The sequence below is a fragment of the Danio rerio genome, chromosome 5 (genome assembly GCF_052040795.2).
Source record: "Danio rerio strain M-AB ecotype USA chromosome 5, GRCz13ab, whole genome shotgun sequence".
In the NCBI taxonomy this organism is placed as follows: domain Eukaryota; kingdom Metazoa; phylum Chordata; class Actinopteri; order Cypriniformes; family Danionidae; genus Danio; species Danio rerio.
In genome coordinates this window covers 72,810,073-72,827,577 of record NC_141025.1, presented here as the reverse complement: position 1 = coordinate 72,827,577, position 17,505 = coordinate 72,810,073, and the positions used below count along the sequence as shown (strand labels likewise).

At 36.9% G+C, this 17,505-nt stretch overlaps 1 protein-coding gene across 47 annotated transcripts in view; it reads right to left on the bottom strand.

Annotated features, from left to right (window-relative positions):
• Positions 1 to 17,505, bottom strand: part of kcnt1b (potassium sodium-activated channel subfamily T member 1b) — a 163,973-nt gene that overhangs the window by 5,447 nt on the left and 141,021 nt on the right. For 12 of the 47 annotated variants that reach the window (XM_087254322.1, XM_087254325.1, XM_087254323.1 and 9 more), the window contains 4 exons: positions 16,771 to 16,899; positions 16,544 to 16,564; positions 8,720 to 9,011; positions 6,760 to 6,822 (listed from right to left, as the gene is read on the bottom strand). In XM_087254322.1, the coding sequence (XP_087110448.1) occupies positions 6,760 to 6,822; positions 8,720 to 9,011; positions 16,544 to 16,564; positions 16,771 to 16,899 (505 nt within the window). Of the gene's footprint in view, positions 1 to 273; positions 3,394 to 6,759; positions 6,823 to 8,719; positions 9,012 to 16,543; positions 16,565 to 16,770; positions 16,900 to 17,505 lie in introns of all 47 variants that reach the window. The other 35 variants (XM_087254324.1, XM_087254329.1, XM_087254327.1 and 32 more) reach the window with 7 other exon arrangements.

Here is a 17,505-nt window from a genome sequence, read left to right as displayed (position 1 = left end):
TTATCTCTGTCCCTAATATACATCATGAAACTATGCTGTAGACTGAGTCAGAAAAGCCAAACAAATAAAAAAAACTGAAAAATTATATGAAATCAAAAGATATGGTAGGCAGTTGTTGTGTAACACCACGGTGTTACGGTTCTGTGGCCTGGGTTTCTAAGGCTTTGTTGCGTTTTACCTGCTTGTAAATGATTGAGGAGTGTGAACCTTTTGCAGGTCTGGGAATAAGGGACTCAAGACTGGGACAAAGTGCATCTGCTTCTCCAAACCCACCTGTTTGAGCCACTTATAGCGCCAGGCCAGGTAAAAGAGAGAGAAGGGCTAACCGTTACTGACAGGGCATGGCTGCATTTACGGAACGCCCATGCAACCGCAAGCGCTCCCCATGCGCGGACGCATGCAGACAAGGTCCGCATCCACCCACGCATTCAATCCATCCATCCATCCGTTTACTGCATTAAACTCACAGCTGACCCCATGAAGGTGCTCGTTTGCCATGCCAACACACAGCCCAAAGTCAGCAAACAGCGAGACTGACACACACACACACACACACAAATATATATATAAGCATGCTAAGAGGTCTGTCACGCCCACCAAGCCAAGGCTCGACCAATCAGAGTGAAGCAAAAAGCATTAGTAGTGTGTGATTGGGAGGAGTCGATAGCTCAATGCTAATTGGCATTACTTCTTTGGATAGACATTTAAAATATGGACCAATCACTCGCTTTTTTTTGATCATCTTGTTTAATCCTGCCCATTTTTGCAGCACAGTACAACAGAAGTTCGCATGCTCAAACTCTAGCGTGACCGCGGCATCACCTGTAGGTGTTAAACAAGCTTGAATGACTCAATTGATTTGTTCAGGTGCTTTTAATTAGCGTTAAAGCTAAACTGTACAGAGCGGTGGTCCTCCAGGATTTGAGTTTGACACTTATGTTGTGAAACTAAGACACTGTCCATACGTACATGGGTATTTTTATAAACTGGGTTTTCTGTCAACATGAAAATGCTCTTATGCACAATAAGAGCACGCCGAACCAACAAGTGGTCATAACGACACTTATGCTGGGTTCATCAAATGCGGAATTAAGTATTTGCAAGAGTAAATTGCATACCAATCAATGCAAATGTGGTGAGGTGGAATACCGGCACACAGGCGAATGACACGAAATTTGTGATGCGTTTACACCAAACTTTTGGAATTTACCTAATTCGCGTCTTTGCATTTGGTGAGACGGATTACCGCCCTGCCGTTAAACAACATGAAATACATGATGCGTTTGCAGCAAACGTTTTGAAATTTGCCTCATTTGGGTCCTCTGTGTTTGGTGAGGCAGATTACCGTCCCGCAGTCAAACGATAAAAAATATGTGATGAGTTTGCCACGAACGTTCAGAATTTGCCTTATTTGTGTCTTTGCGTTTGGTGAGGCGAATTACCATCCAGCAATCTAACAACAAGAAATATGTAATGAGTTTGCTGTGAACGTTCGTAATTTGCCTCATTTGCATTTTCTGTGTTTGGTAAGTTTGATTACAGTCCCACGGTCGAACAACAAGAAATATGTGTTGCATTTGCCGTGAATGTTCAGAATTTGCCTCATTTGCGTCTTTGCGTTTGGTGAGGCTGATTACTGTCCTACGATTGAACAACAAAAAATATGTAGTGAGTTTGCCGTGAACGTTCAGAATTTTACTCATTTGCGTCTTCTGCGTTTAGTAAGCTGGATTACAGTCCCGCGGTCGAACAACAAGAAATTTGTGATGCGTTTGCCACAAACATTCAGAATTTGCCTCATTTGAATCTTTGTGTTTGGTGAGGCGGATTACTGTCCCGTGATTGAACGACACAAAATATGCAACATATACAACAAGATATATCTGATTTAGAATTATCTGAAGAAAATATCCGTTTGCCGCGAATGTTTGGAATTCATTTGCGTCTTTGCGTTTGGTAAGGCGGATTATTATCCTGCGATCGAACGACAAAATATGTGATGCATTTGTTGTGAACATTTCGAATTTGCCTCATTTACGTCTCCTGAGTTTGGTGAGGCAGATTGCCATCCCATGGTTGAACAACACAAAATATGCGATGCAATGTGTTTGCGGCGAGGGTTTGGAATTTGCCTCATTTGTATCTTCTGTATTTGGTGAGGTGGATTACCATCCCATGGTTGAACGACACAAAATATGCAATGCGTTTGTGGCGAACATTCGGAGTTTGGCTCATTTGGATCTTCTTTGTTTGGCGAGGCGGATTACTGTCCTGTGGTCAAATGACATAAAATATGTGATGAGTTTGCCGCAAACATTCAGAATTTCCTTCATTTGCGTCTTCTGCATTTGGTAAGGACAAATTCCAAATGTCAGAGGCAAACGCAGCACATATTTTAAAAGTTCACACTTAGCTCATGATTTACGAAAGCTCATTTGACATGCTGTCCGGGGAGAGAGCCCTGAGCTCAAGGCATTCCTCGAGTCCAGGGCTCCCTCCTTTTGTGGGGTGAGGGGAAATTGAGCTCAGGGCGATCTCAAAACTCCCCCGCAGCTAAGGCCAAGGTGAACTTCCTGAGACTTCTAGTAAAAGAGACTTTTTGAGGTTTTGGTGGTCTATAATGCAGAGCAATTTTTAGGCTTTGGGAGAGAACTGAAACCCCCGGGGGGGAAACGTGCCAGCACCACGCAGAGATACCAGAAGCTCAAGTAGGGAGCTAGAGCTATTGAAATTCCTGCTGGTTGCTGGGCCGCCTAGCCACCTATTTTAAATAAAGGTGGAAGAAGGGGGAGGAGGAGGGATTCTTCAAGACGAAGTGGAAAAGGAGGAGATATATATAGGAACTAGGGATCCTTGATTGGAGGATCGTGATTAGCTAATATGAGCCAGCTGGTTTAATCATGAGCACATACTCCTCTCGTAATTAGTCTAATAAATTTTACTTCTTGTTGTTCAACCGCAGGATCAAATGACATAAAATCTGTAATAGGTTTGCCGCAAACATTTGGAATTTGCTTCATTTGCATCTTTGCGCTTGGTGAGGTGGATTACTATTCTGTGGTATTCTAGAGTTTTGGAAAATCTTCTCCCTGGCCTGAGTTTTCAGAAATATTGGTTTCAGTCACATGACACTGCCTTTTCGTGTGGACAAACAGCCAAACTGCAAAGAAAAGGTGTGCTTTTAAAAAATACCAGTTCATGTGGACAGGGCCTAAATATACTAAGTGTACGCCTAAATGCCTGCACTAAGTGGGCCCTTCCAACAAACACGGAATGCTTTCTACTCCACTCTGTCCAAACATCCTGGAATCAAAAGCCCTCAGTCGTCATGTCTTAAGTCAATGCTCATATGCCAGCGAGTACCTGCAGTACCCTCTGTCATGTAAGTACCCTCTTCAGTTCGTTCCAGAGGAGAAAAAGACAACTACATCACCAATTTAACTATAGAATCAGACGTCAGCATTTCAGAAACAGGTCAGCACTGCTGTCAAAAAAGCATTGTTTTTCAGAAGCAAAATATTATGAGGGATTTAGCTGATTTGGGGTGGGGGGGAGGGAGTGTGTGGAAAATCTGCAAATATAGTATGTTATATATACCCACACATACGCCTATGCAAAATGTATTCAGAAATGCATAGTTGCACTAATATTTATCATTTTATGTAGACAAAACAAAATGTGGTTGCGCTTTATTTTTATGGTCCCATTAAGACTTTCTATTGATTCTATAAGTAAGTTTGCAAGTCAACTCGCATTAGACTGTAAAAAAAATCCATTGTTATCATTAACACATCTTGATTTCTGCTCCTACAACCAGACACTGCAGTTTAAAGTGACTTTTAATGACATTTTTAGTAGTTTGAAGCAATTTATAGTATTGTACAATTAAAGAATAAGTATTTGCAGCTTAATACATTACTTCAAACTACTAAAAATAATCAATAAAAGTCACAATGTTTAATATTTCAGAATGTAAAAGCTGTCGTAGCTTGTCGATTCGAAAAAAAACCAAAAAAAAAAAATGTGAATTATGAGCTATGGGCTCATAATATACTGTAGTAGACTTGGTGTACTTACTATGCTTTTTCAAGTATTACCTTACATGCAATGTGTACAATAGCTGTTCATTAATGGAAAAGGACTGCAAAATGTTTTTGATCAAAATACCCGACAAATAAATTTATTGACTCCTGAAAGAAAAAACAATTTTAAACGGTCGGATTTTCCTGTTTCTGTAGCAAAAATGCATGAACTTCCACTTAGACTTATCCTCAATCGAATCGTTGGAAATAATCATTTTTTATTGTCAAACCTCAATAAACTTCAGCGTTTTCATCCCCAGTCACTAAAATGCCTGCTGACATATTAAAATATTAGCAGATTTTACAACACAATCTCACAGCAATTTGTAACTTTTTAAGTTAGTCTCTAATGAATTTTTACGATCTCATATGTACAATTTCGTACAGTTTGTTTATCCACCAATGACAGTTGGGTTTAGGGGTGGGGTTGGGTGCCACGCCTCCATTTTAAAACTGTACATTTTCGTTAGACTGAATTCAAATACGAATTAACCACTAAACTGACAAAACGTAACATAATTTCCTCATGAGATCAGGCTGGATATTGTGCAGACAGTACACTAATACTGATACGACTAAGCCACTGATACGCTAATACGACTGCTATTTGCAAAGTTACTTATAGTCAACAATATTAATACTACTGTCTGTAAGAGACCACCAAAATAAAATGCTGCCTAAAAATGCTCTTTTGCATTTATGTATAATATCAGTATGAAATAAAGTTAAATGACAACTAAATGAACAGTAGTGACAAAAAGCAAAACAATTTTATTTTACAATAGTGACGTTCTAGCTGTGTATTATTTAAAAACAAACTAGATCTACAATGTTAATTTGACATAAAAACGATTCAGAAATTTAAATGTGATCATCATACAGAAATACTGCATTAGAACAGTGTTTTCCAACCCTGTTCCTGGAGGCACACCAACAGTACATATAAACCCATTAACTTCAGGTTTTGGAGTCTCTTCTTAAGGCTGATTTATACTTCTGCGTCAAGTGCACGAGTATGGTCCGGCGCAGCCTTCGCATAGCCCTCGTCGAGGCTGATGCCGATGCGCACCTCTCAAAAAAAATGTAACTACAAGCTCTTTGATTGGTCAGCTTGGTTGCGGTGACGAAGTGTGGGCGGTGCTGTGAGCTGCGAGCCCGATAGAGCGAGTGTTTACAATTGTCGAGTCCTGTGAAGGAGCTCCAGATGGAAACTTTTGTTTTGTGTTTACCTTATGATTAAAGTTGTTGCACGTCCGTTGGTTCCCACCTCTGAACGAGCTACTTGGTAGCATTCAGAAAAACAAAACACCCACAAAGAAACTCGTCACAGAGAAACATAAAAACCTACTGGCCGCTAGGGGAAAAATATCACGGTTTTGCGATTTCACGGTATTGTGATTACTGCTCTAAAACAAGTTCTTTTTAAAAGTCTGGGTAAAAAAACAATCCTATTGAACATGATAAATATATATATTTTAATATTTAAACATGTCAACCTAATTAATTTGAATAAGTCATTGACTTCTGCAGTCTTTACTAGTTTCGAAAAACCGATTTCTTTTCAACATGAAAACGCATCATTGGATATCTTTCTTTTCTTTGGATATAATGTAAAGCCACTGCACTGTTCAGCACTACAGCATGTTGGATGTTAGTTTATAAGAGATTTGTTTTTCAGATATTTCCTGAATCATGGACTGACCAGTAGCTTGTAATGTGGAGGGTCTTATTCTAATGTTGCCCTAAAAAACTCAATAAAATAGTTGTAAAAAATAATAACTTATAAATACCTTAAGAACGGTATAACAGAAAATTTAAACGGTTTTAAAACCTTGACTTTTTAGAACCGCGGTATACCTTCAAACCGGTTATCGCCCCATGCCTTCTGGCTGCTAGCATTTCGAAAGTGTTATTGCAGAGCAACACAAACAGCACGCAGTATAAATGCATGGTTACACACAAATCAGGCACTGTTGGTCATGCAGATCACTCGATGCAGGAGTATAAATCAGCTTTTTTGTTCTGATAGGTTGATTCAGGTGTGTTTGATTAGGGAGGGGTTGAAAATATGGACTCTTGGTGTGCCTTCAGGAACAGGGTTGGGAAACACTGGATTAGAACGCTGCAACTGACCAATCAGATTCCAGCAGTCCTTCGAGCTATGCAATAACGACCTATACATAAATGCAAATCTGAATATAATGACATCAGTTGGCTTTACAGTTGAGCACGAGGGCCGTGTTTGTAAATCCTGCTCGTTTTGTCCAGCGTCATTATAATGTCCAGCAGTTTCCTGCGGTCTGTTTTTAATGAGATAAGAGGAAGACTCGTGGGACGCTACATGATGAGGTCATCTGGAAAGAAAAACAGACTGCAGACTTTTGACCTTTTCATGTAGATTCGGGAAAAACAAAACAAATGCCAGGAAAGGAAAAATCAGGAACATTTTCATATCGGACTACTGCAAATTCTAAAGGACATCAAGAAATAAAGGGCCACAAAGCATTTTCTTTTGACTTCCAGCGCTTATCATATTAAATACAGACCGCTGATGCTGGTCTCATTAACGACACTGAACAAATTGAGCAGCTTCTGTTTGCATCCATCTCCAGAACATCAGGCTTCATTCAGCTCATTAATCCTGATCTACTACAGCAGTGATGTTGGGTGGATTTACCTTGCAAATATCCCAGATTTACTCGGTTCATCACATCGCTTGCGGTTAAATTAGCTACGTCCTCTACAGCGTGCAGGGAAAAGGCCACAGTAGAAAGAAAGATCAGAGACAAGAAAAAGGTCAAGCAAGCAGAAGAGAAAGAAGCACATCTTGGAGAGAAAGATTAAGAGAAAATCAACAAGCAAAAAACACATTCTCACAATATGGGGTAGTTACGTGACTTTATAAGATTTCAACATTTTAAATGGTGCTGTTAATAATGACATGATATTTTAAAGACGAATGGACAGATTTACTAAACGAGGCGCAATCACAAAATATTTCTGGTAAGGTTGAAAGGTCCACAAAAAACCCACAACTTTTCATATTAGTTACAAAGTTTGTGTGCAAAATGTTAATCTTTCCTGAAATGTGTCATTTCTGCATACAATTGAATAAGAAACAGATTCCACATGAACGAATTACACACTTCACCTTCAGCTTTCAGCAGTATTTCTCAGGGTTGACTAGTGGAAAGTCAGAGAATGATTTTTTTGCAGTATGGAAGATAGAAAGTGAGTAAAGATGCCAGAAAGGTGAATGTAGAACACAAGACAACGCAGAGCACACAAAACAGAAGTGGATGATGAGCTCTATCCTTAAAAAATACTGCATGTATATTCCTAATGACGCTATACCAGGGGTCACCAACATGGTGCCCACGGGCACCAGGTAGCCCACGAGGATTACATGAGTTACCCACAGGCCTGTTCTAAAAATAGCTCAACATTGCACCACATACCAGTAAGCTGAATCTCGTATTTTTTGAAGCTATTCTTTTTAAATCACACCTGCATTGGTGTAAAATTTGTTAATGACATTAAGGTATATAAATGAAAAAACAAACTATTTCAGACAAATAAAGTGTTGCATATTGATATTTCTGTTTCTTACCTTGTTAAATCATTGTTGAGAACTATTGTGAGAAATCATTAACATGATCAGTGTCTTCACATAGATGACAATAGCGGACAATTTAGCCTACCCAATTCACCTGTACCGCATGTCTTTGGACAGTGGGGATAACCAGAGCACCCGGAGGAAACCCACGCGAACACAGGGAGATCATGCAAACTCCACACAGAAAGTGACCCAGCCGAGGGTCGAACCACAGACTTTCTTGCTGTGAGACGACAGCACTACCTACTGCGCCACTGTGTCGCCTACTAACAGTCATGGTTAAGAATATTTTGGCTCAAGTTGTCAACCTGACATCAGCAGAGAAGGACCGCCATTACAAACACAGAAGCAAATGCTCAGGCTTTGATCGAAGATTACCAAAACAAACTTATTTTTAGTGGATTGACTTGCACGGATTACTTATTCACCTTAAGAACAACAATCTTCTTCTTCTTTGGCCTTAGTCGCGTATGGTTGCGGGGTCAGCTCTTTGGAACAAGCCATTTTAGACATGTCCATATGATAACGTCTTTTTTTTTTTGTTTAGACATTCTGGCCGGCCTGTCGTCTGGGCCTGTCACCCTCATACACTCATACACTATGGACAATTTAGCCTACCCAATTCTCCTGTACCCCATGTCTTTGGACTGTTGGGGAAACCGGAGCAGCCGGAGGAAACCCACGCGAACGCAGGGAGAACATGCAAACTCCACACGGAAACGCTAACTGAGTCGAGGCTTGAACCAGCGACCCAGCGGCCTTCTTGCTGTGAGGCGACAGCACTACCTACTGCGCCACTGCTTCGCCCCAGAAAATAAACATTCAAACTTTAGATATATCTTAATTTCTTTTGTCTTGAGATCTCTGATGAGGGATGTTTCAGAAAAAAAATAATGATTGATGTAGGTGACACATTATGTGGGTTACTAAGAGAAACACTGTGAAAACATGTCAAGGACACCAAAAATAACAATTGTCGTAGGCACAAATGGAAATACTCACTTGGCCTTGTGGAACTCACCGTATCCCACAGTGGGCAGGCCTAAATGCTTCATGCGGTTCTTCACCAGCTCTGACAGCTCCTGCCTCTCGGAGCGCCGGTACAGGTTCAGGCGCTGTTGATTGATGCGTTCAGCTCGACTGGGAGGTTTGGTGTTTTTTCTGCTTAGGCGTCTCGCCCACTGCATGCTTTTCTTGCGCAGGAGCGGATGCTCTGATTGGTCGCTCCCTGTGGAGTTCCTATGGGCAGTTTTCTCTTTCCAGGATTCCCTGTGGTCCCGCTGGTCCTCGCAATCCTCCACAGACACCTGAGACTGCCACAGGGTTTAAACAGGTTAACAGTGGATTGCTGATGTTTTCATTGAGCGTGTTGATGGAAACCTAGTAGCGTTGCACAATCAAATTGACTTTTGAGAGCTAAAGTGGAAGCAGTGTGCCAATTCGGTTGACTTTTTTTTTTTTACTTTGTTTGGCTTAATCGAGCACCTGCCTGCACATACTGAGGTCTTTTTTTCACTGAGTGTGTTTACATTGATGTTCTACATTTAGATGGACATCAGTAATCAAATTATTTGCCTAAATCTAATTAAGATTAAGGCGTTTACATGAGTTGCTTTTCGAATGTTCCTTTCATGATCCCGTTTTACATGTTATAGCACATCACGTCATTGCATCAGCACCAAGTGTGCCGCAAGCCTACGTTTGAGTGAAGGTTTCGGCTGTTAGATCGCCCCCTGGGGGCTGGCTGCAGTACAAGTCATAAAGCCTGCCTCCTCCGTGTTAATGAAGGAGACTTGAGCCCAAATAAAAAAAAATATTACACTTGCAATAAAATGTCCCGAAAGATAGTTCTGGTCGATTAAGGCACTGGTTATTGTGCTGAAATAGGTGCAGATCTTCATTTTTGTAAACAGTTTGTTTTTAGCAGTAATTTAATGCTGGGCGTGTCATCGTGATTGACAGCTGTGATTGACAGTTTCTCAAAGCGCGGCGTCTGCGCTTCGGCAGGAGACTGAAGTAGACTGAAATGTTATTATTCGATTTCTGTGTTATTTTACCATGACAAAATGAGTTCAGCAGTAAACTATAGTTTCTGACATACATGATCCTGGTGGAACACTGTTTATTCGCTAAGTTCAGGGCTTTTTTCGGGCTTTATTAGTTTGCTGATACACGCCTAGCCACCCAGATAGCAAAACACAGTTCCGGCTAGATTCTCGCCTGCCGGAGACTTATCTCTTAGAGCTCAGACTGACTAATGTTACCTCTGCTGGACCTACTCCGGATGCCTGGACTCACTACCCAATTCCAGCCCGAGTCAATCGAGCCAGATGCGGCGGCCGAGCGAGCAGGCGCTGCCGCATGCGAGCCGGAATCAGCCCGCGACGCCGCGAGTAAGTTATGCGCTGCGGCCTGGAGCTGGCGCGATTGAATATATAAAACCCTCATATTTGTTAACGTTATTACATCCATTTGTGTTGATATGACAGCAAACGCATGCTGAGAAGTTCGGGGGGCGTAGTTGATTTTACATAAAGCGTTTGATTGGAAGCTCGACTCTGCTCATTTTCGCGGCTCCTCCTCTGGCTCCATCAGACAATCCTTCTGCGCATGTCTGGCTCCAATTTCAGCAGTCTTTTGCGACAGTTTGTGCCCGTCAAGCAGGCGTTTTGCCCTCAAGGCGTTCAATGGGAAAAAGGGCTGTCGCGTCGTCCATATTTTTTACAGTCATTGATCAGCACGCTATCCACATTTCCACTCGTGTTTCATGTCATTTCGGGTGTTTCATTTTTAGTTGGTCGACTGTAACTGCAGTTTGGCACTTTCACCTTCATACGGGAACATTTCATGCATGCCCCCCATGACAAACGAAATATTGGATGCAACTTCGAACTGCTGGAAGAGTTATTTTTTCATGGAAGTTCATACCGCATGCTGAATGGAAAAAAAACAAACCTCTGCATTTCACGATGCAGGTGTCTGTGGTCTGCAATGACTCGGTAGGTGCAAAGAGTGTCAAACAGCCATGTGTGTGTGGGCTATCCTGTCGCAAAACATGGAGAAAAGCCCTACATGACAGTAATAGTTCGATTAAGGTGTTTACATGTCTGTAAGGCACCTCAATAATGTGACTAAGGCCCAACCCCAATTCTATTTTTGTACCCCTACTTCTTCCCCTTGGCCCTTACAACCGAGAGTTAAGGTGAAGGGCTTTAAAATTGACCCCTAAGAATTGGGACAGCACTACAGCACCTGCACAAGTCATAATATGTCCTCGCGATCTCCTGCTTCTCCTGTGAGATCAGACGATGGCGACTGCTGGAGTGATTCCAGTTGTGTTATTTTTTGGTATTTATCTTCAGGAGATCACTGAAGGCATATAATATGTAATCATAACGATCTAATGTGGCAATAAGATCGTAACTTTACAGTGTATTTACACAGTGGCCATATTCATCAATGTAAACACACTAAGAACACCATTTACATTATAGCAGACACTGTAAAAAGCCCATTGACAGTCACTAGACATTACTGACAGGGTATTCCAGTGTCAGAATGTTGTGGGACTGCTGTACAGGAGTTATTAATAGGGATTATAGATAGCGAAATTTATCGTTTTTTTTTTTTAGCGTTTTTTTAAAAGCATGATGGTAAAACACGAACGCGGTAATGAATACATTAAAACATGTTTGTCATAAAAATTTGTAATAATGACCAAAAATATTAACTTGTGGATCTCATTACTTCCGGGTTCAGCAATACTGCCACTGTGTCTGGTGGCTATTCACCCCTGCCCCTTAGCCCTACGCCTTCAAGCCAAAGAGAATCGGGACACCCGAGGGGTAGGGGTAAGGGCTAAGGTGTAGAATTGGGATTGGGCCTAAAATGCAGCATACTCCACACGTATTAATTCCATTTCTCTTTAGTTGGATTATGACCTTATATTAATATAAAATATTAATTTAAAATATTAATATAATTAATATTAATATAAAATAATAATAAGAAATGCCAGTAAAGGAATACACCACCCAAAAATGTAACATCTCACACAAGACATCGTCTGTATATTGGCTCGTTTCCACTGAGTGGTACGGTACTCTTTTATAGCCGTTTCCACTGTCAAAAGGTACCTAAAAGCATACTGTACTGTACCACTTTTTGGTTACCCTGTGCAAAAGGTGTTTAGCATGACAAAAGTGTACCAAAAGGCAGAGCTAGATGCGCAGCTGAACGCTATTGGTTTACAGAGATACATCACTCACAGAAACGTGAAAAGGAAAGCAAAGGAACCACCATTTTTAAAAACACAGCCGAGACATTACACCATAATAATATATACATAATAACAAGCCATGGCCGACCCGAGCTCAAACAGACCTTGTCGTCCTCTTGATGAACAGCCACAAGGCAAAGAAGAACAAAATCTACCATGTCCTGTTTCTGTTTTCCAAGCTCGTCTAAAAGTGCGAGCGGTTTCACTTGCTCCAGGGAGCTCGCAATCGTGTCTATATTTATAATAACGAACTTCTTGAGCTGATGATAATAACGTGCCCACGATTACTGGAGTGCTTCCGACACCCAATCCTTTCAGAAATGGACAAGCCTGAGAGTGAAGCGTAAAAACAAAACAAAAGAGAAGCCTGACAAAACAAAGAAGCAAATTGGTTCAGCAACCTGAATCATGAACAAACTTCCCTGTTTATCATCACCTTTTGACTATTATGAACTCGGAATGAGTCTCTAACAGAGCTTACATGTGCTAGTCAAGATTACTGACACAGATGAGAAGTCTGCTCTGACTGTGGGCTATATTTCGTGTTGTCTTTGAGCCCAAATAAGGACTAAATGTATAATGCGTGTAGTTTTTCTGTAATTGGTAACATATCAGAGACTGTAAGGGTCTGTATGTGCTCATATATGTTGCATTTATTTATTTATTTGATATAGAATCCGAATCTTTATTGTCATTGTACAAAATACAACGAAATTTACATTTGCCCTTCCCTTCAGTGCAGTCCTATTTATCTAAAACAACAACAAAAATTAAAAAGAGATAAAAAGATCAAATCAAATGAAGAGTGACAATACAATATTAAAAATGCATATGATGTGTATATAAAGTGGCAAGTGCATTTCCTAGCAGCTTTTCAGATTTAAAAGTTAATAAAATGTGTGCCAGGAAGGCATACAATTTAATGTCCAAGTGTATAAAGTGGCAAGTGCATATCCTAGCAACAAGTTAAAAAGGTTGAAATAATTTTGGCCAAAAAACACCCTCAATTTAATGTCCATTCATTATTGCAACAGCCCTTGGATAGTACTATTTTTTAGTCTGTTAATTGCAGACATAATATATATATATATATATATATATATATATATATATATATATATATATATATATTTATATATATATATATATATATATTTATATATATATATATATATATATAAATAATTGCAGACATTACAGTAGGCTATTTCGCACTCAATCATTGATCAGCAGTCATAATCAAATAATGTTCATAGAAAAGTTAGTAACAAATATTTATAAACAAGTATTTATGTATATAAAGCCTCTATTTTGTGAGAAGTGCTTCTCATATGAAATGTGAACGACCTGTACAGTTTTACTGTAGACATTTCCCAGAGCGAGAATGACGGTGACTGAAACTTTCTGCCGTACACCACGTCCTTGGTACCCTTGATACCCTTTAGGCAGTGGAAACGCAAGCCTAATAAAGGTGACCAGTCAGTGGAAACGAGCCATACAGTAAATTACTTTCTTCTGTCAGACAAACACAGTCTGAGTATTTTTACACTGTATCCTGGCTCTTACGTGCTGCATAATAGTGTTGGAAAGTGGCCTTTTTTCAAGCTTTCAAAAATGCATAACTCCATCCTAAAACTAAACCATACACCACCAGGGGTTTACCCCATATCTCCTGAAGCAGACTGATTTGTTTTTGTAACAAAAATATTTGCAGATTTCTAAATTATAAACTCAAATTACTGTCTTTCGGTGGATGCTGCCAACCTCTCAGAGGATCTCTAATTAAGTCTCTGCGCATGGTGAATGACGTAAATGCATTTAATTATGCAAATTAGAACGCCTAAACGACAGTAGCTAATTGAACGTGTAAAACAAAAAGTAAAAACGTCAAAGGATTTTGTTAAAACTTTACAATAAGGTTGTATTAGTCAATGTTCATGCAAATACAGTGGTTGATGTTCATGTTAACTCACATTTACTAATGCTATGGATTTTAATAATGCATTAGTTAATGCTGAAATATGATTAATAAATGCTGTACAAATATTGTTCGGTATTAGTTCATGTTAGTATATACATTAACTAATAAAAACCTTATTGTAAAATGTGACCCAATTTTCACTGTAAGAGAAGATCTTGCGTTTTTTTTTGCACAACTGTATTTGTTTATACCAGAGTACATCAGAGCACATAGGCAAAGCAACTACTCAGCAATATTATACAGCATGAAATAGAGCAAGGATTAAAATTATACAAAGAAATATCATATTTAATTATACAAAAACAAATTTAGCAATTATTTTGTTTATGGATAATTAATTACTTTTGCTCATTAACCCTTTAAGGTGCACTCCTTGAAAATATCTTTTTCGGTCCACATCTTGTATTGAATAATATGCAGACACAACTCTGATAAACAGTAACAAGTAGGCCCACACGGAATCTGCGCGCACAGAATTCTGCAGATTTAGCCCATTATTAATTGTTTATTTACTTGTGTAAATGTGTGTAAATCTACATTTATTCAGTTCTGAAATTAATTACAGTAATATTATTGACTAATATAAAAATCTTTCTGATTTATGTACAATGCAGTTTGTACAGTTATATTATTTGTCTTTTAGTAGATATAGTATATGACAGACCTGCTTTGTTTACCAAATAAAGTAAATATAATTAGATTTGTATTTTAAACATTAAATGAAAGTAAAAAAGATATATTATATATATATATATATATATATATATATATATATATATATATATATATATATATATATATATATATATATATGTATATATATATATATATATATATATATATATATATATATATATATATATATATATATGTATATATATATATATATATATATGTATATATATATATGTATATATATATATATATATATATATATATATATATATATGTATATATATATATATATGTATATATGTATATATATATATATATATGTATATATATATATATATATATGTATATATATATATATATGTATATATGTATATATATATATATATATATATATATATATATATATATATATATATATATATATATATATATATATATATATATATATATATATATATATGTATATATATATATATATATATATATGTATATATATATATATATATATATATATATATGTATATATATATATATATATATATATGTATATATATATATATATATATGTATATATATATATATATATATGTATATATATATATATATATATATGTATATATATATATATATATGTATATATATATATATATATGTATATATATATATATATATATATGTATATATATATATATATATATATGTATATATATATATATATATATGTATATATATATATATATATGTATATATATATATATATATATATGTATATGTATATATATATATATATGTATATATATATATATATATATATATATATATATATATATATATATATATATATATATATATATATATATATATATATATATATATATATATATATATATATATATATAGTTTTTTTTTTCATATTTTAAGGTTTTAGTTATGATACTCCCAAAATAATTCAGCAGATTTTTAGCAAGATTCTCTACAGAAATAGCAAAAAATGTCCGCAGATTCCGTCTGGCTTTGGTAATAAGCAATTAAAATAATAACGATAACCTAAGGATAAAAGGTCAGGTAGTTGTGGTGCCTGTTAAAAAGTTAATAAACATATGCAGTTGAAGTCAGAATTATTAGCCCCCCTGAATTATTAGCACCCCTGTTTATTTTTTTCCCCAATTTCTGTTTAATGGAGGGAAGATTGTTTCAGCACATTTCTAAGCATAATAGTTTTAATAAATTATTTCTAATAACTGATTTATTTTATCTTTGCCATGATGGCAGTAAATAATATTTGACTAGATATTTTTCAAGACACTTCTATACAGCTTAAAGTGACATTTAAAGGCTTTACTAGGTTAATTAGGTTAACCAGGCAGGTTAGGGTAATTAGGCAAGTTATTCTATATCGATGGTTTGTTCTGTACACTATCAAAAAAAATAATTAGCTTAAAGGGGCTAATAATTTTGTCCCAAAAATAGTTTTTAAAAATATTCAAAACTGCTTTTATTCTAGCTGAAATAAAACAAATAAGACTTTTTCTAGAAGAAAAAATATTATCAGACATACTGTGAAATTTTCCTTGCTCTGTCAAACATCATTTGGGAAATATTTAAAAAAGAAATAAAAAATCAAAAGGGGGCTAATAATTCTGACTTCTACTGTAGGTCACATTAGGTCATGTTTTACTAAATTATTTTTAAAAAATCCTTTAAAATGAAATAAAAAGAATAAAACTAGAAGAGTGGCAATTGTGGGAGGATAATCAAATGTAAAACACCTCAAACAGTGTTCATCCGAAAGAAGAAAGTCATAAACATAGAGGATGAGTAAATCATGGGGTTGTTTTAAATTTGGGGTGAATCATTCCTTTATCATTTGAAAATGTCTTTGAGGAACGGGATGAAGTGTGTATTCTTACCTGTTTGCAAATCTCCTTAAACTGCAATATAGTGGTGGATGATCAAAATGAGAAATGATTACAGAGATTGCACCAGCTTTAAATCACAGCACAGCTAATAATGCAGCCAGGAAAGCCATGATTTAGAGTGAAATACAGCGGTAAATCTGATCGTATCTGCTGCGCTAGCGTCTGCAGCTGATGGACTGTAGAAATTGAGTGTGTCAGAACTCTAAATCTGATCTTACCTCTGAAGAGGAGAACATGTGGGATTCGGTGCGGTAAATCCCGATGGGAATCTCTGCGCTGGAGGAACACAGCTTCTGGAAGAGTCTCCCGTACGTTCGAATCCATAAGTCCTCTTCTGTTACCTTCATCTGTTTCAAAACACACCAATTGAGAAATGTCCAGGTCAATTTTTACTGAACTAAACTTATATATACGTGTGTATATATACTAAACTAAACTTATATACACGTGTCTATTCATATACAGTTGAAGTCAGAACTTTTACCCCTCTTGAATTACTAGCCCCCGTTTATTTTTTTCCCCAATTTCTGTTTAACAGAGAAGATTTTTTTCAGATAGTTTTAATAACTCATTTCTAATAACTGATTTATTTTATCTTTGCCATGATGACAGTAAATAATATTTGACTAGATATTTTTCAAGACACTTCTATACAGCTTGAAGTGACATTTAAAGGATTAACTAGGTTAATTAAGTTAACTAGGCAGGTTAGGGTAATTAGGCAAGTTATTGTATAATGATGGTTTGTTCTGTAGATTATCGAAAAAATATGTAGTTTAAGGGGGCTACTTATTGTGTCCTTAAAATGGTGTTTAAAAAATGTAAAACTGCTTTTATTTTAGTCAAAATAAAACAAATAAGATTTCTCCAGAAGAAAAAAATATTATCAGACATACTCTGAACATTTTCTTGCTCTGTTAAACATCATTTTAGAAATATTTAAAAGAGAAAAA